Source organism: Gavia stellata, chromosome 6, assembly GCF_030936135.1.
Source record: "Gavia stellata isolate bGavSte3 chromosome 6, bGavSte3.hap2, whole genome shotgun sequence".
In the NCBI taxonomy this organism is placed as follows: Eukaryota; Metazoa; Chordata; class Aves; order Gaviiformes; family Gaviidae; genus Gavia; species Gavia stellata.
The window spans coordinates 59494482-59521287 of record NC_082599.1 but is presented as its reverse complement, the minus strand read 5'-3'; the positions used below and the strand labels follow the sequence as shown (position 1 = coordinate 59521287).

The 26806-nt window shown below is 38.5% G+C and overlaps 1 protein-coding gene across 1 annotated transcript in view; it reads right to left on the bottom strand.

Moving 5' to 3' along the window:
* CNTNAP2 (contactin associated protein 2) overlaps window positions 1-26369 on the bottom strand; it is a 1162694-nt gene extending 1136325 nt beyond the window's left edge. The window contains exon 1 of the mRNA XM_059818416.1: window positions 26273-26369. Coding sequence (XP_059674399.1) covers window positions 26273-26369 — 97 coding nt within the window. The remainder of the gene's footprint in view (window positions 1-26272) is intronic.
* Between the last annotated feature and the right edge of the window lie 437 nt (window positions 26370-26806).

The following is a 26806-nucleotide window of genomic DNA, read 5'->3' as shown; positions in this document are numbered from 1 at the left end:
TTACTTCCTAAATCAGCATCAAAACATTAACTGTGTTAGCTCCATTAAACAGTGGGCACTCTGAAGTCTGTAACATTCAACACTCATTCACCATCCACCCAAACTTCCTCCACTGCAAAATGGTTGGATGAGATTGTGAACATCTTTTAAATCAAATGTCATCTACCAGCAGTAAACCTGTGAAGATTGTCCATTTTGATGCTATACTATGTATAAGGCACAAAGAAATGTTTGTTATCATTTAAAAAGAAGAAAAAAATCCCAGGTCATCGTCATCATAAAGTCGGACATCAAAATACGGTTTTGATGTCAGTATGCTGAAGTTAAAAGCAAAATACTACGACAATGGAAAATGAACCTGTGCCTTCCCATACAGAATTAGAACCTCTTCGGCTACAAAGAAAAAAAGTATATGGTGCCAAACTGCAGTTTAGGATATGCTTTTTAATTTCTTTTCTCTGAAAACTTTTTGAAAGGGGATTAAAACAATTTATTTTATTTTTGACAAATTGTTTATCTGAAGAGACAACTTATATAAGAAGGGGGTGGGGATGGCAAAACTAATGAAAAAATGAATGATTCAGATAAGATCACCTTCCTAGTTTGATTACGGATTAATTTTATATGAAATTACTTTTAAAGTTTATTTAATAACATGGTATTGAAAGTTGGTGTTCTGGAAAGTAGTATTTTTATTTCTGCACTATTTTATCAACAGGGGCTTAATTTTATATGCTTTGGGGTTGTAAAGATCAGGTCTAATTTAGTAGACATTTGACAAAAAGAACAAAATTCCATGATGCTCAGCAATTAAGAGGAGTGGGAAGTAAGAGTGAGGTTGGCTTAGTATTCTACTATTTTTAATTAAAATTTTGTGATCCAGAAAATAGTACAGTTGTAGTTATGTATTATCATATCAATAGGGTTCTAATTTTCTATGCTTGTTTACTAAATGATCTGTTGAATGCAAAATAGTGGTTTGATTCATTTTCTGACTTATTTCTTGTACAAAAACTGATCAGAAGCATAATGTCCTTCTTATTATTTGAAAGAGAAGCTTGCTTTCATATCTTTATTGTAAAAAATAAGTATCCAGATGAAAATTAACTACTAACTGCCTGGGGGAAAATGCTGTTTGTTCTATAAATTGCTAGAAAGTCACTCACTAAGAGAACTTTTTACACAGATTTTTGTTTTTTAAAACTATGATGTACTGGTACTCAGAGTCTTGAGGACTTCATAGCCCACATGGGCAGTACAAAACCCCAAGATACAAACCATGGGTTTTGATGTGGTTACACCTTCACTAGTTCATGCAGCAGGAACCCTGACAGTCACGGTATAAACCCCCAACCCTCTCAGCTGACTCTCAGTCCGGGGTTAGAAGAGGACAGTATAACCCCCACATGAATGTTAAAAATGGGAACAGGCCTATTTATTTACTGCATGAGAAAGTAAGAACCCACACATGAGAAGACATCTTTAGGTTAGGCATCCAAATGTACTTCTAATTCTGGTTTATTTAATTCCGGTTTGTTAGGACATCCTCTGGAAAGAACTCCTGCAATGGATGCAAAAGGAGGAGGCTGAGGTTAGCTGACCTGCTTTCCCAACTCCCCGCTGGAGTTCCCTTACAGTTAACAACCCCCTACTTAGTATCAGTCAACGCATATCCAGTCCCTGATCAAATGAGCACATCCTAAGGGTTCTGATTAGCTTTGATATCAGCTCTGACCTTTATGAAAGGAAGCTAAAAATTCCCCCCGTGTATTTGCAAATTCCTTCTCAATCTGCGTCGGCTGGCCAACTCCCTGCCAAAACTCTCACTGAAACATTTCAGACCATTTTATAATCACTTCTGGAAAAAGGTCCTAGGTCTGCCCTAAAGCTCTCATCAATCAGCCTAAAAATTCCCAATTTTTTGCAACAAGGTCTTTAGGGCATTAAACATTGCACTTGCACAGAACAAGTCCTTGCACTTCTAATACAGGTTAGGTGTCCCACTGCAGCTAGGATCCAGCCAGGAACCTCGAGGAGAAATGGGCAGCTCCTGGGGCTGGAATGAAGACTATTATGCCCGATGATTCAGACTGCAGTTCTCATGAACTGTTCCCTTGCTCCCAGAAATTGAATTAACAGCAAAATTAGTAAAGTCACCCAGTGGACTTCGACCTGCAGCCAAGGAGTGGAAGGTTCATGTATCTTCTATGCACACCTGAATGTCAGCAATCAATTAGGTATATCTCTTAAGTCCTTACTGATCTTATGAGCAGTCAAATAATTCAGCAGCAATCTGAGTTACTCATACTGCGATCCTGGCTCCCTGTGAAGGCACTGCGGCCCCTTCGAAGTAAAACAGGCCCTAACATATTTTATCCTATTCTTTAGCTGACTTCTAGATTACTTTTCCACAACTGAACATGGACATTCACTGCCCAGTGGACATTTTAAGTAGACATTTTATTTACCTGTGGACTGTTACTCCCTATACACCAACCCAGAGCTGCCTCCTCCCACCTGCACAGCAGTGAAGCTATGGGGCAGGTAGCTGCTTCCCAGTATGTGCCATATCGTGCCGATACATCTACTTGCCAAGATACTCCAATGTTTTGTTTTCTAAGTTGGCAAAATTTTGGAACCATAGGGCATTATCAGAAATGAAAGCCTATCAATCAAAGACGCTCATAGCAAGTTACTTGTTTAGTGTATGAAACATAAAACCTAGCACCAACTACAGTAAGTAATATTTGACGTATGGATGTGCAATATTTTTGTGATGTAGCAGTATATCCTATGGTGTTAACAAGCACTGAAAATATATTTAGGAATCATATGCAAATAACATCAGGTATTAAAAAATGCAGACTTTTCAGTGTGACCAAAGTGTGGCTATGTCATCCCTTGAACCCTGTTACAAGTTCCAATGCTTCAAGAAAGCTGGTCATCTGGAGACAGTGCTCAGACTATCTGATATCTGGTATCATCAGATCATCTGTTATGATTCTGTCAAGTATAGCATCAATTTAAATTACAAAGACATGGACAGACAATCCATTGCAAAATAGAAGTACTTCTGACTTCCAGATCAATGACTGAAATGTCTTTAACTGAACATGTATTAATAACTATTAAAAATAATGTTAGATGCAGATTACTCTGCTGATTTTATGGACTGGAAGTGCAGATGCTTTAATGAACGCTAGAGGGTAAATAATTCATAGTTTGTCTGGAGAAAGATATTGACTAGTAGTTCAAATTATCTAAATACATGTGACAGTTAGCTTTTAAAGACCTGAAGACATTTTGATACAACATTATCATACTCTAAATTATAGATTCTTTACAGATGGAATTTCTAGTCAATCAATTTCATTGGATACTATTCAAGTTTTGTAAGTTCCACAGTTTTTTGAATTCATCTGATGTCAGGCAAAAAGTCACACTTAAAAGTCAAAGAAAACTAAAAATTAACTGACAACTCTACCTTCCATGTGCCATTCAAATCACATGCATTTCATGGCTTCATTTGCTGCCATTTTGATAAACTCTAACCAGGTGATTAAGACTGACAGATTTTGTGTATTCTAAAATTAATCATTCAATACCAAGTAGATGAATTAGTATCTGTATCTCTGATTTGAACAGAATGTAACCTTTGGAACTAAAAAGCCTTAAGACTTAAGTTCTGAAGGGTTCATCCTATCTAGAAATGAACTTGATAACTTAAAAAAAAAATTGTTTATGAAGGATCTGAAATAATGACAAATTATGCAGAAGTCTTAAAAAACTCTTAAAAATCCAACTTCCTACTGTTTCTGGTCCTGCGGTCAGACAATGAAGCACACTGTATCATTCTAACTCCACCTCTAGTTCCCTGAAATCATCAGCAGAAATACGTTTAACAATTCAACCCTGGATAAGGTTGCTGGTGTTTGTTTATTTATTATTATGTCCCTAGAAGTCAATGTCTGTTATTTTCGTGTTATCTTTTTTACCCATCTTTGCTAAATTTATGAGAGTGAGGTCACTTACTATTTCAAGCATGAAATTACCCAAGTCACAGAAATTACACTAGCTGAGGAGTTATTCCCAGAAACTCAGGCTTTAGGTATGAAGTCCATTTGGCAGCCTGATTGATTCTGTGTATTAAATTCAATTTAAACAAATCTGGAACAATACAAAGCTTGTATTCAAAGCGTGAATCTGTGGCTGAATCAGGTTCCTTATTTGAAAGTATTTGTGGTGCCTTTCTACAAAAGGCAGATTTCATAAATGCTCCTTAAGAATCTAAGAGATATTTCACTGTATACAATGTGGCTGGACTGTTTCAATACGGTTTCTGAAAATGTTACTATTACTGAAAAGAAATTAGAGATCCATCACTGAAAATTTTTGCTGCCATCGGTTCTGTTATAAACATTGTTTTATGCACGCAATACTCTCTCTCTTCTTATTAAAGGCATATATAACACATGGCCAGATTTACATTTGAGGCTCATTCTTACAAATGGTTTGAATATTTATTTCATTTATAGCTAAGAAAGTGGTCAAAATTTGTAATGTGCAATAAAAACTGCAGGGAACCAAAACAGCTCCAGGTTCTCTGCCTTCACCCACAGTCTCTGGACAGTTTTAAGGGAGCTCCCCTCCACGCTAGATTTTTACACAGCCCGGCTGCAAATCACATGTGTGTTGCAAATGTCTCTGCTAGTCCATTAAATCTTCCCCTGAAAAATATCAAGAACATTATAAAGAAGGAAGTTCTGATCCTTGCCCTTAAGGTCTCCACATCCCTCTATCATAAAACATCAGGCAAAATGTATTGACATCTTTTCAACTCTTTATGGGTCCATCTCAGATATTAGTATGGATTTGCCCTCCGGAATATATGGGAAGAACTCTGGTTTTCCCCTCTTGCTCCTCTGCCATATCAAAAGGATAAGAATCTCCTGGAATATGATATAATTATTTTCATTTAAATTAGTTGAAATGTCTGCTTGGGGCAGAAGGAAGACGGAAAGAAAGAAAACAGAACTTTGTAAGCGTTAAACACCAGTGCTGAAAAGTAACTGTAGTCCTCATTAAAACTGACACCAGAACAATTTTCCTTTGATATATACAGTTTGTGTGTTATTAGAAGCATTTACATCTTTATATTCTGAATTACTCTGAGATCCTTCATAATTGTATGTTCATTTCTTTCTGTAATCAAAGTTATTAAAGCAAAGCATGTCATACACTGATTTACAAGTACAAATAACAAGCTATACTTGTAAATAATATTTTTTTTCTTGGGAAGCAGAGTACTGTCTTAAATGTATGAATAGTGATAAAATGCCAATCATGCCACTGAAATTCCACTGAAAATTCTCTGAGAAATTCTCAGCATTATGCTTATCCTTGTGGCTCTGCGTAAATGAGACATTTGCCAATAGATCCTTTTTACTCCTACAAGCAGACTTGGAACAATTGTTGCAGTTTCTCATAATTACGATACGATTTTATTTATAGTTCAATTGACAGTTCAGTATTATTTTCTTTGTTTTTACATTTACCTCCTTTTATTCAGTTACTCGAGCACTTTTTGCGTAGCAGCTGTTTGCAACCATGGCATCTTACAACATGTTGGGGAATGCATTCCTACATCAACACTATAGAGTGTATATGTTACAGAGAATCTCGAGCAATTCAAAGGGACACTCTATGTGCACCCACATCAGAAGAAAAATGGCTAAACAGATCCTGATGCAGTGTTTTGAGGACATGTCGCACCTAGAAAGACTGACCTCACTCCACTGAATTTTGAATCTGAGTCCTGTTCGAAATATCAGTACTTACTTCCATCTCTAGGTCTTCCTAGTTTGGTTCTGTCTTCCTTTTCTAGACTTGGTCAGAAGAGTTAAAAGGAACTTTTATGACATAACTAACTTTTGTGGACAGAATCCTCACTCATCAGACTTTTTTCTTGATATGTCTGTTTTTGTGATACACCTGTAATTCTGAGTGTTCCTGTTTCAGAATGTGAAAATTGGCTTACCTGGTCCCCACCATCTTCAACTATACTTTGCAGGACTCAACAACCGTGTAAATCAGACACATGCTCCCGAGGGAAGTGCTCAGGTACGCTGTTATATTCAAAAGTCTGTCTTCACTGAGAGTTGGGTTAGATCTTGATTCACTAGACAGGGTTATTTACAAGGAGACACATAGCATAGTGAATTGTCTGCTATATTTCTAAGTTAATATCCAAGATCAAAACTCTTCAAGAATCTAGCAGAGCTCTCTAGGCACTTTCAAGCACAATGATTCCAGTCTCTCACTTGACTTTTCTTAATATTCTTCAAGAGTGAAAATACTCTTCTAAGAGTGAAGCATGGTCAGTAAAAAAAAAAAGGCTCTTACTAACTGCTTATGTTCCAGAGGAAAATAGTTAAAGAAGTAGCAAATTAATTTTCTTTCTGCAAGATAATTTCTCCTCTGTCAGCTCAATACAGCCTATATAAATGGTCAACATTAATATATAAGTTCAGTCCATTCTGGGTTTCCATCGGAAAGATTCCTTGGTATTATAGGAGATTTTGCTTTGTGACATGATCAGCACTGCCTTGCACTTATGAGAAAGGAAGATTTTTGCCCTTTAGAAAAAAACGTCAAGATATACACACATGGCATCAGAAAATGATGAAAACTACATAGTTTGAGCTACCACATTTCAGATTTAATATAAAACCAAAACCAATTTCCTTTCCCAGTGAGGAGAAAAATAAAATCAACTCCTGTCTCTGAACATGTGTCACAATGGACATAATACTTTTGTTGGTATTTCATGAAAGGTAAATCTTCAGCAACAAAAGAGGAGTGATTTTTTAATTCAGTATATAAATATTCTCCATGACAACAAGAATTCTGAACTAAATATTCTTTATAAATACAGAAAAAGAGTTGAGTGAAAACTGGGAGGAACATTTCTATGGGACTTGACTTAATGATAGAGCAAGTCATTAAATTAAGAAATCGGAAAGATACGCCTACCAGCCCTAAAATCCAAACGAATCTTCTTTTCTGGTTGAAACAATAGTAGGGACCAGCCCAGAACTGGACAGAAAAGGTTATATTACTTCAATATGGCCGCAACCAACAACCATCTTCCTCTATCTTCTTTAAGGTCATATTTTCTGCTGCTGTCCAGCCTTCCTAGAGGGTAGATTTAAACTGGATATAAGGAAGACATTTTTTACAAGGCAAGTGGTGAGACACCGGACCAGGTTGCCCAGAGAAGTTGTGGATGCCCCATCCCTGGAAGTGTTCAAGGTCAAGTTAGACAGGGCTCTGAGCAACCTGATCTAGTGAAAGATGTCCCTGTCCACGGCAGAGGGCTTGGACTAGATGGTCTTTAAAGGTCCCTTCCAGCCCAAACCATGCTATGATTCCTTCTGAACCAGAAGCAAAAGGAGTTGGTTGATAAATGGATTGACAGCAAACAGATCAAAACAGGGGAGGGAGAGTTGTTACATACTTCAGTAGCAGCAGGGGGAGGAGGCAAGGAGATAAAGGAAGAGAAGCAGGATCCAGTCTACCAGTTTGGTCTTAAAGCTCACAGCTCTTCAATCCCTATCTGTCCACACAACAGAGAAAACCTACTTCAATGTTCCATAATCTGGTTGGGACAGATGGCATTTGTGCAGACAGAGGGAAAGGAGAAAACAAAAGAGACAGCAGAAAATATGTTAACGTAACTACCATCCTTTAATTCACAGTATGGTGCACGAACAGTTCCTAAGAATTTACAAGCACGATACAAAATAACTTCAAAAGAAAAAGGAAAAATAATATGCTTCATTTATTTTGTTCAGAGAAACATCAATCAGATTTCATATAACTATCAGAGGAGGATAATTACTATCTATCTTTAACACTGCCAGACATCTGAGTTGCTTCATTTCTTATCAGCTTCTCCTTTCTCTATTTCTTTGTATTATCCTACTTACTATCTTAGGACTATCAATTAAAATTTGATGACAAGAAAAAATCTTGCTACTTCGGTTAGATAGAACAGTACATAATATTACTGCAATTGGTTACAAAACAAATCTCAAAGTGACTTTCAAATAAATGAAACCCTACATTTTAATGCTGATATTATGACCATTTAGTCCAGCCGTGCCCACTTAAATCAGTGGCTTATTCAAGAGGAAAGATCAGCATTACTGTATCTCATCAATCCTGTACTGGCACAGAGCATAAGCTCAACACAAATGTGAGTCAGACAGACATAAGCAAATAGTACACACACTCTGCAAGTCCGTAACAAATAATTTTCCATCATTCCTACATCTTTCTTGGAAACACTCTCCCCCAGGAACAGAAACATTTGTCAGACGTTAGAAGTAGTAAGCTGTAGAAGAAAATGTCTGAAAGCTCTTCAAGATCAGTAAGATAAAAATTAAAATGGGGACTCAGAAATCAGGGTCCTGTTGCAATTTTGTAATATAAAGGCTATCACCCAAGTACCTGTTGCCAAATGCTGTCTGGCTCCATAATTTTGAAAGTGTCAACGCGCTTCAATGTGTCCTTTACCACTGATACCTTTCCTTTATATCTTGCAACGTGAAGGACCAGTGTTTTGATAGTTCTTGGTCTGTGGAGGTTGTGCGATGGTCTGACTGTCCTGCCTACCCTCATAGTGACTGACTGACCTACCTACACCAGAGGATTGATCTATTGGGGAACCAGAGCTGCTTCTACAACAGGGGGAAAATATTTCTGTCAGTGCACTGACCATCACATCTTTGTCTTTTGCTCTTCTCCTTCGCTTGATATCTACATCACCCATTAAAATTTAGAGGTTCACAGGTAGTGTCATAGAAGTCGGTGATGGTTTTATCATCAACCAACAGGAAAAGGATCAAGCTCTCACTGGACATTCACTCAGTGCTGAGGCACATTTAGCACATTTGGCAGGACAATAGGAGTGGTCTTCATGGCTCCATCTAAAGTGATTAATAGTGACTGACACCGAGAAAATCTGAGAGACTGCTATGCACTGAAAATGTATTTTAATTTTGCTGAATATAGAGGGAACGATGTCACCTCTAAGCAGAGAGAAATAGAGTCACTTAATTGCAGTCAAACATCTGCAGTGGCTAAAGCAGCAACATCGCCCTTTTACAAAGGCGTGAGTACTGAACAACATCCTACTGTATTATGAAAACGTTCAGCGTAATTCACAGAGAAACCATTAGAAAATGCTCACACATCTGAAGGGATGACTGGGGGCACTAGGGACGTTCCCCTCTTTTTCCCCATATTTTTCAAGCAAATCATATGTCAGAAGCTTGGGGATCCTTCATTGAAGAAGTAATGACTGGTACCAAATTTTCCCAATGGAAAAATAGCAAAATGGAAAAGGACTGGCAGGCTCGAGGGAAAGCTAAAACTTGAGTATAACTTTACTTCTGCAAGTTGATCCTCTGCCTTTTATGCCAAATTTTCTTTCTTTCTCCCACTGGCATATTCCACCCTGATGTCCTTTGTCATTTAGAAACAAAAAAGGGCTATTTAAAGTGTAGTAAATGAAGACTTCCAAAGGATGTATCCAATGAAAATAGGCCTTTATGTTCACATGTTTCTAAGCCTCACTGAGTAGATCTTTGTTCTGGAGTTAATTGACTCTTTCTGAGCACAGCTTTGATTTTTTGATCTGTTTGATGTTGTGTCAGCTTCTATTTGTTCAATGACCCACTGACAAATAGGTAAGGAAGGCAAACTAGACCAAAAGCTCCGTAGTTTTCATGCTGGAGAAAAACAGGCACATTCCCTCTCCAGCAATGGGCAGCAAGCATGTTCATACCACCTCCAAGAACATAAGGGTTTCAAAGTAGAATAGCTTTATGGAATGGGGAAAGTAGAAGGGGAAAAAAGTGCATTATAGTCAGAATAATACAGGAACTGAGATTCTGGAACCATTTGCTTAATTTGGAAAGAAAGGCCTACATTTCAGGAAAAAAACCCACCTCCAAATTAAAGACAAAATTAAGTTGGAATTTTTCTTTTTTTTTTTTCATTTTGGATTTTATTCATTTATTCAGAAATCCCCCCAAATAATTTTTAAATCATAGGGCCTTTTTTTCTTTCCTGCAAAAGATTCAAGTGTCTCATTTTGAAAATACAAATGATACATTTCTACCTCTCTTCATATTTTCCATTTAAAGCCAAATGCTAAGTAAACACATTCCATTTTTTTTCTGTTTCTGTTTTCTGGTTTTTTTCTGTGTTTCTATAACCTTCCCAACAACCGTTTCTACATTTGTATTCTAGAACTAATTTATTTTACATAATCTGGCTTTTGTTAATGATGAATTCAGGATGCCCAATGAACACTACTCCATTCCAGTCTTTTTTAGGGTGGGGCTTGAAAATGGGCTGTGGGAACACTCCTGCAGCACCTTAGAAGTACTACTTAAATCACAAAAAGACATGGTTCCTTTTAACTGCAAGAGCTTCCTCAGGAGCTGATAATCGGGGGGTCTGAGAGGAAAAACCTCCCTGGAGCTCTTCTTAGCTTGGAAAACTGCCCAGCATGCATCAGATTAGCATAAAACCCTGCACACCTGGCAGAGCGTGTCCCTGCATCTCTCTGGGTACTTCTCTGCGCCTGTAACAAATTACTTGGAGCAAACAGGACTTTTTATTTTTATATTGTTCCAAGCTCCGTTCAACAAAACAGAACCTAAGATTTCATTTTTAAAAGTTCTAAACTTTTCCTTTCTAGTTGTTAAGTCATGAATAGCCAACAGTGTTCTCTGATTTAATACTAAGGACTGTGTTAAGAAATTATTCAGATATTTTGCCATTTTGATCCCTCCTGACCAGTACATTTCCCTGTGAGAGCAGTGGGAGTAATGTCACAGTAGATAACACTCAATACGAATAAGGATGGTGAAGCCTGGGTCCCTTTTGTGTTACAATACCTAAGGTGTTATTTGGTGGGGCGGCTATGATCTACAGTCATGGACTAGAACAGCATTCTGACAGGCACTGTGCAAGCATTCGTCATCTTCTGGAAGAAACAGGTGTTTGACTGCAGAATAAAGGTGTATTTAAAACCATTGTTTGAGTCATTCTATACCAAAAAATACTGGGTGCCTTTCACCTCTCCATTCCATGTGGCCAACTGGAAGCCCAACACTATGCAGCAGCAAAGAAGTAAACATAGGAAAGGAAAAAAGCAAATCATAATGAATTTCTAAGAGGGCAGGAAAAGATGTTCATACACAAGTTTTAAAGAGTGGACCACCCTTTAATATTAATAATGTCTTTTGTGTAACTGATGTACAGCTGCTCTACTGAAACTCATTGCTTCCCAGTTAAAACCCCAAAAAGTAGAATCACTGAGTTGCCTCATAGAATCTGCTGCTTAATAATGTCACATAGAAAAATTAGAAAGCTGATGGAATTCACGGATGGAATTCATAATGTAGCACCTCTCTTCCACAGCCTGTAATTTGATCGGATGAGGGTAATCATATTTTCAAATGAAAAGTGGGCCAGCAGAAGGTGGCTGATGTATGATATAATTTCTGTGAAACACTTGGTACACATTTGGTTGGTTGTTGTTGCATCAATGTCATTTCTTTTGAGGTTTACCTCTGGTAGCTTTTTAAAGGGGTTGAATACAGGAGTTGTATAATCTAGGACAGTGTTTGGTTTGGATATATTTTTAGCTGAAGTGGACAGACTTTGTTAATTTATTCCACTGTGCAATAATAGCAAACTTCTATATTTCGCTAAAATATGTTGTGCTTTAAAATGCTGTACTTTAAAAAAGAACTGTGGCTCATTATCTACACATATGTCTACACAGGTCTATTCGTGATAGTTTGCCAGTAACTTGTCAACAATTCCCTATTAGCTTGATCTGCCTTCTTTATTAACAGAAAAGAAGGTCTGCTTCATGAAGGTTCTCTTCATGAAAGTTTCACTGTCCAGTAATACCTTCCTGCTATTCCAATCACTTCATATGTATACGTGTGTGTGTGTGTGTGTGTGTGTGTATATGGATTTCAGTTACATAGGAAAATTACAGGCGAGAGTCCCAGAAGGCTCAAGAAAGCTTTCTGAAGATAATAAAAATGAAGTGCATAGACCTTTGGTATCAGCCACAAAATTACGTCTATGTTCATCTGCACAAGATACGGCCACAGAAAATAACTTTGTGATCAAAGTTAAACCTCAAAGAGAAGAAGACTGACATAAGTGAGGTGCTAAAATATTTCATTGTACTTGCAATATTTCCTATTGTAAAGAGCCAACTACTGTCATTCAATTTAATGCCTTGGCATGGTTAAATATTAAGACTTTAGATTACCCAAAAAGAACTTAGACAACTTTAGGTCTTTCAGCTGTAAGGACTATTTTTTTCATCACAAATAATTTTACATGGAAAACCAGAGACATTAATTTCAAAAAGCCACTGGAGATAAATAGCTGGTATCTGGACTACAACTGAGAAATCTCTCATTAAACTGCACTAAATGCTCATCTCTGGTACACTAAAATAACTCCAATGGTACTTAGCTGGAATTCAGTGTAATTACTGGTGCTGTACACCAGTATGAGAGAAAGTAAGATCTATAAAAAGGTTTTGATAATAAAATTTATGCAAGTATTTAATTACACACAAAAACGATCATAACATCTCTATGGTCTAAAAAGAATGGTCTGATACGTTGGCTCATCCAGTTAAGTCATCGGTGTGTAAGAACCCCATGCCGTGGTTTATTCTGTGCAGACTGGACTGTTCTCCTGCAGTGATGAGACACTTTCCTACAGACCTTTTGTCGGGTTGCTGCCAGCAGTGATGCCCTGGGGCTTCTCTCATCCGCTGCAGTGAGGAGCAGACTTGCACAATCACATTCCAGACCTCAGCAAACTGCTGCCCTATATTCCCCAACACAAGCACCACCCTAGACCTTACCAGAGGCTTCCCAGACTTTGCCCCCAGAACTGTTGCCAGAACTGTCCCCATGTGTCCCTCCTGCAACTCCAAATTCACAGAAGGCTTTTTGCTTAGGGAAATGTTTTCAGTTTCTTTTCTTCCGCCTATACACAGCAGATCCCAAACACAGGAGATCTTGTTTCCTACATGCCTGACTGACTCTAAATGCATTTGAATTTAACATTATCAAGTATCCACTATGCACATTATTAAGTAACCTCACCTTTGATCTGAAGATCTGACAGGGCAGAATTATGAAACTGCAGACCAGGCTCAGTGGAAGAAGATGAAAGATACCTGTATCTTTGCATAACAACTATTCCCCCATGAACATTTGCATGTGTAAGACAGGGAAAGAATATATTACCTGTATTCAATTAACCCGGGGTATTTAAGAATCACTTATAATAAACATATTGCAAATATCACGCTATGTTCCAAATTCATTATTGATGAGAAATATGTATCACATGCCTTTTTTCCAGATTCTGATTTTATTGCCTTTTTACCAAATTAAAATTGACCTTAGAGGACTTACCAAGTAATCTGTCCCTGCCTGAAAGAACATCCCCTGTCCCAGATGGAATTGCATATAAAGCCTCAAAACTCAGCAAAAATTTTATGCAACTCTCTGCAAGATCCTGCCACCTACTCAAGAGGAAGCTCAGTGCAACTTCATTATATCCATGACCAACAATACACCAAAACACACCCAGACAACTTTATAGTCTGTATGCACATGTACGTGGAAAGACTATTTGCTCACTCATTTCAGAAACTCACTTTCAAAGACATTAATTTATATATATTTTTAATTAGGTGCAACTATTTCCAGGCTAGCAAAAATTTATATTTTAAAATGATGTCTTTTAACACATAATTATATGCATATAATATTTTAATTTATAGGTCAGAATTAAAAGTCCTAATAATGATAAATTTATATTTGAAATTTAGGGTCATTAACATCAACAATAGAGTGAACAGACACTTCTATTATACTATCATTCAGTAATAAGAATTGTAGCCGAATAGTCATTTGTAGTCTTTTAATTTGGTTCTAATATGTGTTTATGTCTATGGTTGTCCTATTTCAACCAGGAATTTAATAAAACATTTGTCACTATCAAGGCCTTATTCAGGACCTTTTGGATGTTTTCAGAGGCTTGTTTTAAAGGACTTGTTTAAATGCTTAGTTGAATACAGATGACCTACTGGGTTTGGCCTTGGATAGGGTTCTTGTTAGTCTTCCAGATCTTTTTCTAAATAAACATTTTCTGTATATGTGTTTCTAGTGTCAATGACATATTTTGGTTGCTCCTTAATGGAGGTATAAATCCATTATTAGGTATATTTAGTAGGAGTAGTAGCTAGACCTCCTCAGGATTTAAGAGTTCGAACAGAAAAACTTGACTGTGAATGGGAATTATTTAAAAACACTTTAGCAAATTCTTGACAACACGTATGGTGATTGAGAGAGCTGCCTGAGGACTGGAGGAAGGCAAATGTCACTCCTGTCTTCAAGAAGGGCAAGGAGGACCCAGGGAACTACAGGTCTGTCAGCCTCACATCGGTCCTTGGGAAGGTGATGGAGCAGCTAATCCTGGAAACCATTTCCAGGTGCATGAAGGTCAAGAAAATCATCAGGAGTAGTCAGCATGGCCTCACCAAGGGGCATCACACTTGACCAACTTGATAAAATCCTATGGTGAAATGACTGGCCTGGTAGATGAGAGGAAAGCAGTTGATAACTGTCTACCTGGACTTCGGTAAGGCCTTTGGCGCTGTCTCCCATAAGATCCCCATAGAAAAGTTGATGAAGTATGGGCTGCATGAGCAGGCAGTGAAACGGATTAAAAACCGGCCGAATGGCCGGGCCGAGAGCGTGGCACAAAGTCTAGTTAGAGCAGTGTACCCTTGGGGTCAGTACTGGGTCCAGTCCTGTTCAACGTCTTTGTTAATGATCTGGATGATGTGCACCCTCAGCAAGTTTGCTGAGGACACCAAACTGTGAGGAGTGGCTGACAGGCCAGAGGGTCGTGCTGTCATCCAGAGGGACCTCAAGAGGCTGGAGAAATGGGCTGACAGGAACCTGCCAGGCAATGGGCGCACACCGAAACACAGGAGGTTCCACCTGAACATCAGGGAAAACTTTTTCACTGGGAGGCTGACGGAGCACTGGCACAGGCTGCCCAGGGAGGTTGTGGAGTATCTTCTTGGAGAGGAGATAGATAGAACCAGGGAGGTTGTTGAATATCTGGAGCCCTCTGGATGTGGTCCTGGGCAGCCTGCTTTAGGTGACCCTGCTTGAGCGAGGCAAGATGACCACCAGCAGTCCCTTACAACCTCAACAATTCTGTGATTCTGTAAATCAGAATCTAACAAATACAGAAAAATTTTAAGTGAAAGGATACAAGGCTTAATTTAACTATCCACAGAAAACATAAGGAAAATAAAAAAGAAAACAAAAAAGGAGGTTTTTCTTTTTTTAAAAAAAAAAGAGGTGAGAGAGGAGATGAGGAGCAAAAGGATCCATACCAAAAGACTGCTACATACAAGAGGTGAAATTGCCAATCGTGTAGAAAAGACAAAAGCATACAGTGGTAGGAAAACAAACAAGACTGCATAGTCAGATCGCAGAGTGGCAACAAAACAATTTACATACTAATAAAAACTGAGGAAGATGTTAAACAGAAGCTAACGAGGCTAGACACTTTCAAACCAGCGGGGCAACCTGTATCTGAGAAGGTCTCTGAGCATTGTTATTGCTGATTTTCAGCAACCCTTGGAATATCAAAGAAATTCCAAAAGACTGAAAGAAAGTACGGCGTGCAGATACTGAAGATGACCACCTGCATAATTACAAGCTGCTCCAACTGACACTGCTGCTAGACAAAATAATAGAACCTGATTAATAAAAATTTAAAGGAGGCAAATGTAATTAATGCAAACCAACATGGGTTTATAAAAAACAGATCTTGTCAAAGTATCCTGATGTTTTGAAGGCTTTTTTTTTTTTTTCCTGAGATGACAAATTTGGATCGCATCAAATTTGCATATATATGCATTTATATCTGTTTCTGCATACACTGTAATAGTATGCATTTCAAATTCTGAAGGCATTTGACTGGCAGTGTGCACTATTTTAGCCACGATACAGAATTTTTATAAATATGACATTAAATATCTCAAAATGTAACTGTAACGAAGGAAATGAGTGGTTTCTAGTGAGAACCAGTGGAAATCTGATTTTCAACGCTTCGTTATTTAACATATTTATTATTTGAACTGCAGAAAAATGCATACTCTTCGAAGCTGAAGATGACCTGAAATTGAAGTTTACACATGTCACAAGCTTGGGACATCTAGGTCAGCTGGTAAAAGGAAACATCAGGCATTTTAATGTGGCCACATGTAAAGTCATAAACCTAGGATAAAGAAGAGAGTTCCAGACTGAGACTTTCAATGCTGGGAGGAAATGTGTCAAAAGCTTGACAGGCACGTTAGTCAGAAAAGGAAGACAAAAGAAACTGTAACCCCCAATAAATGAGACTGAGCATCTGGTGACAACAGACATGGAGAAGGCTGAGGTACTCAACAACTTTTTTTCCTCAAGTTTTCACTGGCAATTTTATTTCCCACATCTCTCAAGCTCCTGAATCTCAAGGCAGGGACTGGGGGAATGAAGTCCCACCCATTGTAAGAGAAGATCAGTTTCCAGACAACCTGAGGAACTTGAACATACACAAGTCCATGGGACATGACGAGATGCATCCCAGCGTCCTGACGGAACTGGCAGATGTAGCTGCTAAGCTGCTCTCCATCACATCTGAAAAGTCATGACAGTCAAGCAAAGTCCCCAGTGACTGGAAAAGGGGAAACATTGCACCCATTTTCAAAAAGTGTAAAAATGAATACCCTGAGAACTACCAACCAGTCAGCCTCACCTCTGTGCCTGGGAAGATCATGGAACAGATTCTCCTAGAAGCTGTGTCAAAGCATATGGATGACAGGGAGGTGATTAGAGAAAGCCAAGATAGCTTCACCAAAGGCAAATCATGCCTGACTAATCTGGTGGCCTTCTACGATGGAGTGACTGCATTGGTGAATAGGTGAAGAGCTACAGATGTCGTCTACCTGGACTTCCACAAGGCCATTGTCACGGTCCCATACAACATCATTCTCTCTAAATTGGAGAGATATGGGTTTGATGGATGGACTGTTAGACGGATAAGGATTGGCTGGATAGCTATGCCTAAAGAGTTGCAGTCAATGGCTCAATGTCCAAATGGAGATCAGTAATGAGTGGTGTCCCTCAGGGGTCTGTAATGGGACAGGTACTGTTAAATATCTTTATTAATGACATAGACAGTGGGGTTGGGCGCACCCTTATCAAGTTTGTGGATTACACCAAGCTGAGGGGTGCAGTTGATATGCCTGAGGGAAGGGGTGCCATCCAGAGGGACCTGGATAGGCTTGAGAAGTGGGCCCATGAAGTTCAACAAGGCCAAGTGCAAGGTCCTACACCTGGGTCAGGGCAATCCCCAGTAGCAGTACAGGCTGGGGGATGAACGGATTGAGAGCAGCCCTGATGAGGAGGACTTGAGTATATTGGCAGATGAAAAATAAGGTATGAGATGGCGACGTGTGCTTGCAGCCCAGAAAGCAAATCATCTCCTGGGCTGCATAAAAAGAAGCGTGGCCAGCAGGGTAAGGGTGGTGATTGTCCCCCTCTGTTCTTGTGAGACCCCACCTGGAGCACTGCATCCGCCTTTGGGGCCTGCAGCACAAGATAGACATGGACTTGTTAGCGAGGGTCCAGAGGAGGGCCACAAAAATGATCAGAGGCCTTCTCCCTTTCATGCAGAAAGGCTGAGAGAGTTGGGGTTGCCTATCCTGGAGAAGAGAAGACTCCAGGGAGACCTTACTGAGGCCTTTCATACTTAAAGGGGGCTTACAAGAAAGATGGAGAAAGACTTTTTTATCAGGGTGTGTAGTGATAGGATGAGGCTAACCATTTTAAACAAAAAGAGGGTAAATTTAGATTAGACAGAAGGAAGAAATTCTTGAGCAGGTTGCCCAGAGAAGCTGTGGATGCCCCATCCATGGAAGTGCTGGACTAGGGCTTTGAGCAACCTGGTCTAGTGAATGTATAATATTATATATCCATATGTATAATATATATGCACTGTACTGACCTAAAGCCTGAAAGTGCGTTTTATGCATAGTTATAAACAGAGTTAATAAAAACATTCCTTATAATGATATTTTCATAATTGTTTTTAGAAAAAATGAATCCTAACTTCATCCATAATATCTGATTATCTGATTTAACATGCCAGGATTATGGCACAGCAATTAAGCAGTGAAGGAATTTCAATTGAGTTATTACCTGTGTACCTAGCTTTCACATACGGATGAATTAATCAGGAATCAACGAAGACAATCTCCCTTAGTTTCAGGCTCAGCAAATTACTCGATATGGTGATGAATCAATGAAAATCCAAAAGAAGTCAGTGGAGTCAGTTTATTGCTGGAGGAAAGGGTGGGGAGAGGGCAGAGAGCAGGCAGTAAGATGATTAATAAAATGAAAAAGGAGGTATGTGAGAAATGGCGAATAAATTAAGAGCAGAAGCAAATGGGTGTGTGGTCTGGCGGTGTGTGTTTTTGGAAGAAGGTTGGAACTGTAATGGATACTGTCTCTTATCTATAGGGAATTCTGCTATCATTTCTAACAGCTTGGCCGTACCAGGGAAGAAGCAGGTAGGACATTCATCATGTAACTGACAGTATGCCCAGTAGCATAATTTTTTTGGATGTAAAACCGAAGGAAAGCACATTAGAGAGTACAGCTTGCTGAAGCTTGGGAGCGTGCAGCCAGCAGAGCCTGCCCTGTGCAGGATATGCTTCTGACTCCATTTCTCACAGAAGCTCACTCTTCTCCTAATGCAATGCTAATGCTGTGGACAGGGCAAGCTACTCCCTCTGACTCCGCTCCTCAGCAGAAAGAAAACACGTTACTGTCATTGTAAACCTCTATTCAGCACACACCCCCGCTTTTTTCCTTTTTTCATGGTCCAGAACAATGGTGGAAAGCCATTAGTTTTCATTTTTAATTAGGTTTTTAAATTATTTTATTTTCCTTATTTTTCATTTTCCCTCATCTTTTTAAAGACATTTGGATTTTTATCTGTATTCAGGGAAAAGAAAAGAACATGCACAAGCCCTTTCTATGTCTCATTGACAATCTGGGCAGAATCTAGAGATCTTAGTAAGGCATCTGGGCTTGAAAACCGGGTCAACAGGATATAAATTAAGGATTTTTGTTTTCTTGTTTGCTGGTTTGGTTTTAATACGTAGGGCTTTTCCCCAGCCATAGTCTTGCTACTATTCCCATAAATGTAACTGGGAGTAAAATCACATCCTAATTTAACTGCATTTCAAACTGTGCTTCAAGAACCTTAGACCAGTGACATTTAAACGCAGTATGTAAGACATGAAAACCTAAGATATATTGCAATTCCCTTGCCTGCTGTGTTGCATCCCATTGCATTAGGCCCATACACTTTGAAGCTTCCATTTGTTATGGCAGTAATTCTTCCTTTTCCTCTGTGGCAAACTTTCCATCACAGCCTTTCTGCTAGCCCTTATGGAAATGGGCCCTTGCAGACTCCTCAGCTCATCTGCTGCTCTTCTTCTGTATTCCTTCCCTCTAAATTCAAGTTTTTTATTGGCTTCACAATAAATATCAGTGTAAGTGTATAAGATGATTGAGCAATCAATCAGAGACATAGACAAGGCTTTATCACCATTAGGTGATAAAAAAATGGACAGCAGCACATCTTAGATTTGATGCAAAAAATGCTTATAGGCAGATTAATTCCTACACTGCAGAAACAGAGGAAGTAGAGAGAAATGTAGCATGTGCATGGCTGACTTCCCTGAGCAAAGGTTACAAAACATTAAATGACATAGCAGTTTTACAAAACCAAACAGAATGTGTATGTTATATTTAGAGAGCTATGTTATATTTAGACGGCTATATAAACAGGTCGTTACATTTCTACAAGAAAATGTTACTTTCCCTTGAAACTGGGACTTGAAATATTCTAAAGAAACAGATACTAAATATTCATTCTAAAAGATCACATTCGTTTGTGGGATGGAAAATCCTTTGGCTAGGACAGTTCAAATGCTCCCTGGCTACTAGAAAGTATTTTTAGCTTCTTATTTTATTTACGCATTTAAATTTGTAACCCAACCTGAGCTTTTACTGATCCAAATGCAAAATCGGCAACAAAGTTCCTAGCTATGTTGAGTGGATCTTAGTCATTCATTTATTTAAAACATATTTTTGCCGTGTGTACACAGCTGAAAATAAAATATTTTATAAATATTTTACATGTTGATAAATATTAACATCAAATTATGACCTGTAAGTGTAAATAAATCTTTCAGTCCCTCAGTGGGCTTAGCATGACCACTTCAGTTAAATGTCTGAAAGAACCACCTCTACAGGAGACTGTAAAGCCAGAAAATCTCTAGACTTTCTAGGACAGAGGAAAGAGGTAAATGTGAATGTCAATATCCTTTTCTGCTCTGAATTGTCAGTTGTTCAAGCTTAAGAAACAAATAGGAAACGGGCAGCTACTACAGCAGCGCATGAATACGGAGACAATTTCTCAGGTGGGAAAGGTCTCGACTTTGTAAAGTCGCTTGTAAAATTGCAGAGCTATCCAAACCTACCGAGTTCTTTGTAAATGTCAAACATCAGTCTTGGGAATGCTCTTATTATATCTATTATATCTTTAAAGCTGGAACTGCAAACGGCTCAAAAGACTTGATTACTGATTACCGCAATTTCCTACACCACCAAATTGAGAGATTTAACATGTTCTGCAATTAGCTGGTGGTCTCAGATTATCTACCTATGCAATGTCAATAAAGTAGCTGAATAAATGAAGTGTAGTACGGATAAAATCAATGTTAGTTCAAAGGCTGAAGTCTGAAGAACCTTTTAATCTTTTCCAGTATCTCATACCAATGGACTGAGTCATGAACTTCTCACTGACAAAGAACGTAACCACACAGTTCTTAAAATCAGTGGCACAACTTCTATTTCCTTCAGTGGGAGACCACTGCACTCTTTGTCCCACAGATCTTCCCAATCCTTCAAAGAAGGATCCCATGTTCATGTGGATTTTGGATATCATGCCCTGACCAAATTACCTCTTTCTAAACACTGCTATAATTTTAAATTTATTCTTTAAAATTTTGAATACTAACAAAATGAAAAAGTGACTCAGAGTTTCCTCTGATGAAGAAGACTGATGCTTCTCTTAACATTTTCTGTCTGAAGTGACTGAAACACATTTGCAAGTCCATGGACTTTTGTAAGACTGAGCATAATTGATATTTAGGCAACACAGACACAGGCAGTGTGGGAGATTTTCTGGTAAGAAATGGACATCCTGTGAACACTCCAAGCACTGAAAATCTGTACTTAACTTGTATGTAGGCCTCTGTACTCAAAGGTTATGAGCGGACAATGATATGGGCTGAAAGGTTACTTTCGGGCAGCATGAATGCTGTGTGAGAAAAGGGAAGAAAGCATGATAAAGACAGAACTTCAGCCAGGATATAGGCAGGAGCCATGTTCGCATGGACAGCTAGCTTTAACCAATGATAGAATGCTTAGAGTCGCGTGCTTGCTTGCTGAAAACCAATCATAAGGCCGACGGCGCGTGTAATGCGATAACAGAATGTATATTAACTGAGCTATCTGCGCAATAAAGTTGGAATCAACCTGATCATATTGGTCGTCATGTTGTTGTCCGTGACTTCCGCGTCAACAGGGCAGTGGCACACTGCAAGATTTAACTCATCTTATGCTTGACCTATGATCAAATTGCTCAGAGGTAAATCAGCTTCTGCATATGTAGAAAATTTAGAAACCCCCCAAAGTTTGCGCATAGTTTGGTATTGCCCCAAGCATTAAGAGTATTACAAAATCTTAAATATTGTTATAATTACTAAACATTGAATATGAGATCTGATGCTTTATAAGATTTAGAGATCCAAGTTGAAATTCCTGAAGAAATCCTATAGGAAAACCTACTGTCTGTCACAGATCCATAGTGATGCGGGTCATTCAAGTACATCTACATTTTCTAATGAACTCAGTTCAATGTTGTTAAATAACAACCAATTAGGAAACTGTTGTTTGCCTGCTGGATGTTAATTTTATTATATAGTGATGTATAGCACCTTAAATAACAGTACTATTATGTAATGATGTATGTAAATTTTGGTCTAATTTCTAGCTAAAGTGTTCTAAAATATAAAAAAAGAAAGCATATGTTTAATGTTTTGAAATCCTACGGTCTTAAAGGAAACTTAGGCCCTCAGTTTGAAAGTGTAGTATATTTATAAGTGCTTTGACACCCAGCGGTAAGAAAAATGATTAAATGTTAAACCTACATGAAAATGTTTTGGTATACTTGAAACTAAATTCTGTGGGATCTCTGAGTTTACATACAGGCAACAGGACTGAAACTAAGAACTGTTAATCAGATGTACCACAAACACAACTGGAATTGACCAGATTTCACAAAATATCATTATGTCTGAAAAATTATCTGGAAGAAAAATACTCCTGAATGTGTGTCTAATAGAATATATGGCATCCTCACATACCCAACATTCAAGAACCATGAACTAGAAGGATAGATTCTCTAACTCTGTATAGTCCAGAACTCCTGAAAAGAAGTTTCTCACACATTGTCTTGCTCTTTCAAAAGGGACTTTACACTTTTTTAATACTTTTCTTGCTTACCCAAGCTATTAAGGGAAGTCTGAGTTTCATGCAGTCAAAGCTAAAAGCTGCATATTTTTGCTTAGACACAAATCTTAAAGATATACTATACCTGCCTCTCATTTGATTTCTGCATCAATTATTGTAAAAAGGGGTTAAAGAACCAGAAGTTTTAATAGTTCTGTACTGGTCAGGTTTGGATTGCACAGAAACAGACACAATGAAAAATAAAACCTAGCTGTGAAAGACATTTACGTTTTAAGTGAGTTGCTTTCATAGAGGAGCAGATGATCCTATGATGAATCCCTTTAACATTCTCATTAAGAAGACAAGGTCGCTGCTTTGTGTATTTTTTTATGAGAACACAACTGAAAGTTAGTCTACCCACAGTCATATTCTTATCATTCCATCTTTAAGCCATGTAAGACTATAAAGCACTAAATTTGTATTTGCCGTGTTACTTTTTATCTTGTGATGACCTCTCCTGGTTGAGCTGTTCATTAGCCTTGATTCCAGAAGTTAAGAGTGTTTTGGTCCTTCTATGCTTATTTCAAAAAAATTGCAGGAATATGAAGAATGTATTGCCAAGGTATGAAAAACGTGCCTATGAATAAAATTTACAGTAAGATCTGAGTATTAGTGTGTGTGATACTGTATCACAGTGTATGTTTATTGTACTACAAGATTGGCTTTCAACATCCACTTCATCTTGAGATAAAACTGAATGAGATTCAAAGCTTTCAACACGATCACTTCTGAATCAGTAGTACTGAGACAACATTTTAATGACAGAGATAGATTTACTGACTTTGCGAAGTAAACAAACATTTGAGATGCAATATAGTCACATAAGTGACTCCCAGTTCTATTCTTTCTGAAAACCGTTTCTTTTTCTGTGTCAGCACAAGCAGACTGTAAGAAAATATTGAATAACAAGCTCATATATAGGGATTCGTAATTCACTGTACACCATGAATCTTGCATGCTTCCAAAAAAATACTGTAAAGAATAAATTTGCTGTTGCTCATTACTTTGAAGTCGAAACATAAAGCATCAATGGAGGAGAAAATAAAAATGTGGTTAGAAACCAGTTTTGTGTGAAAGTTGCATTTCACACAATTTTTAATTCTTTCAGAAGTATTCCCAATATGATGCTCAAAATCAAATGATGAGGAAAAAAAAAAAGACATAAAAACCCAGGTGCATTCTCTTGTCAAAAGAGAACAAAATTCCCCAATGCCATTCACAATCAGTTGCATACAAAGTGACAAACAATCCCAGAATATACAGCACAGTGACCAGTTTGTAATACCAAAGCGTGCAACAGAATAACCAGTTAAGCGGTGCACCAAAACACTGTGACACAGCACTTGAGTTCCTACCGTGCTACCGCTTCCCCAGCTCCCATACATCTTTACAAGAATTTTGAGCATGTACTGCAATGTGAACACTCCTTTTGTAATTTTAAGGCTGATGTGCACTTCTGGCTGTATTTGTGTTTCCAGTAAACAAATCTAGCTCCATTTCACTTTCAGAAGTGAGTCAGAAATGAAAGGCTATACACTATATAAGGAGTGTAGGGTATAAGCTCTTAGAAGGTGAATTAATATCAAGAAATCTTTGAATAGCTGGAAAAAAAAATTGTCAACATGGGAATAAATACGAGTAAAATGTCATTAAGATTATATATATATCCTTTATTCATGGAATTTCTGGTTATTGTGATGTTACTACAACCATTAGCTTCTCAACTAACTTCTTTTGAAAGTTAAAGATTTGTTTGTTGGGTAATCAGATAGCCCACTGTAGGTCATTTTCAAGTTAAACTACAGCCATTAGTTACTGAAAGACAAAAAAAAAAGCAGCTCAGAAATCCTATTATAGAAAAGCAGTACAGGGAACTTTGTTTTCCAAGAACAGATTTCTGACAACCCAAATCATAAATCTTTTTTTCCCCCTGTATATTGCTGTTATGCAGAGCCTGAAAGATGACCATGAAGAAATAATATTCAGAAGAAAAATTAGATAGCCAGTCAAAACTAAGAAGTAAACCTCAGGATCAATATTCCTCCTAAATCAAAGTTAGAAAAATAACTGAACATCCTATAGCCTCTGAGATCTAGATACAATGCAGACACTGCTGTACATTTTCTGTTGACACAGAAATAAATGTCTAAGTGTAAGCAAATCCTGGAACAATAGCATTGTTTTGTTTTTCAATAGGTATCAGATGATAACAGATAGCAACCCACTGAGAAAGTATAGCAGTGCTCCAGTTCCCCAATCACTGCATTGTTCATTCCTGCCCCCAAGGAAACAAATAAATAAATCGAATGATCCACATAGACCTCTACGCAGTATATACATTACATTCTAAGACAATTCCCTGCTTGGTCAGTAGAATCATCCCCCATTCACACACACACACAATCCCAACACCTCTATCTGTAACATCTCAGGACATTTCTTGCCTCTATAAACAGCAGAGGAAGTCAACGGTAGTGTCTATTTTTGACGAGTCTATAAAAATGCACTGCTTCATTTCAGTATGCATTTCAAAAATACTTTGCAAATGGCAAATGCTTTACATGGTCTGAAGAGAAACAACTAAATACTTAGCACTGACATCTACCTGCAAATGTTTTGCTGGAAACTACAGCTCAGTGCAATGTTAAAGATTTGCTCTAACACCCATTGAAATCAATGAGTCCGCTGTCATTTTTACACTGGCAGCAGAATTGGGTCCTGTATAGGTGCTCTGCACTCCTCCCGTCTGAAGTTCAGCATTTCAGCAGATGCTTGATCATTTCTCTACTACTTCTGCCTCCCTAGAGGGGCAATTGCTGGTCTCCTCTAAAACACCTTTGCTCATTTTATTATGGGAAGCAAAACTTCACTCTCAAGAAAAGCTGTCCTGGCTCAGTTCCCTCTCGTCGGCTCACCATCCTTCTTTCCTCTTCAAATGAGACAAAATTTTCTCCTCCTGCTCCTTGATAAAACACTGGTTATGGAAACTGCTCACATCTTCTCTTTTCCCTCAGACAGCTGTGGAAGTGAAGTACTTCCAAATGCAAATAGCATACCTTCTGAGGAAGGTGGGAAAAAACAAAACAAAACAAACCAACCAACCAACCAAAAACCACCCCCAAACTTTAAACAGCTTCTGTCTGATTCCTTTCCCCCTCTGACTCCACTGCAGAACCAAGACTGTATCATAGAGCAGGTCTTTCAACTTTCCACACCAGCTACCACTGAGATCATCTACACTAAGGAAGGTCTGACGGGGAGCACTGCGAACAGTATCAAACCTCAGTGCACACATACACATACAAATACACAGAAAATCAAACAGAAGATTCACCAGCGGAGAAAAAATAATCAACCTCCCAGAGTTGTGGGAATTCCCCTCTGTCTTATTGCAGAGCTGAAATTGTGCATGCTTCTTAGAAAAGGGTACTTACGAGATGCAGGCAGAGCAGTCCTGGCTCTGCAGCTAATGCTGCTGAAAATCCAGAGGAAGAGAGCTGCCCTGCAGCCAGCTCGGGTAACCACAACCATCCTTCACTGCCTGGCTCCCTGTACTCCAAATGCCAGCCGCAGAAGACCTGCTTTTCTCCACTTTGGCCCCTTCTCTCTCTCTCCTTCCCTTTCTCGGAGGAGGTGGTGAGGAGGTAAAGGGGGCAGGGCTTTACCTTGGGGTAGAAGCCAACCCCCCTTTTCGTCTGCTATCTCTGGGTTTGCAGCAGCAGGATAAGTCCCGGTACTTTTCTTTCCCTTATTTCTCTGTGTTTGTGTGTGTGTGTGTGTGTGCGCGCCTCCTTCTCAGAGGAAGGAAAAAAAAAAGCCACAAAGTATCAAATAACAAGGACTGTAGAAGAGAAAAAGCAAAATTAAAAAACCAATCCCCAAAAAGACGTGGGGGGAGGGAGGGAAAGGGAGGTGGAGATGAAGGGAAGGGAGAAAGGCGGAAAAAGCTGTTGGTGCTGCTAATGCTG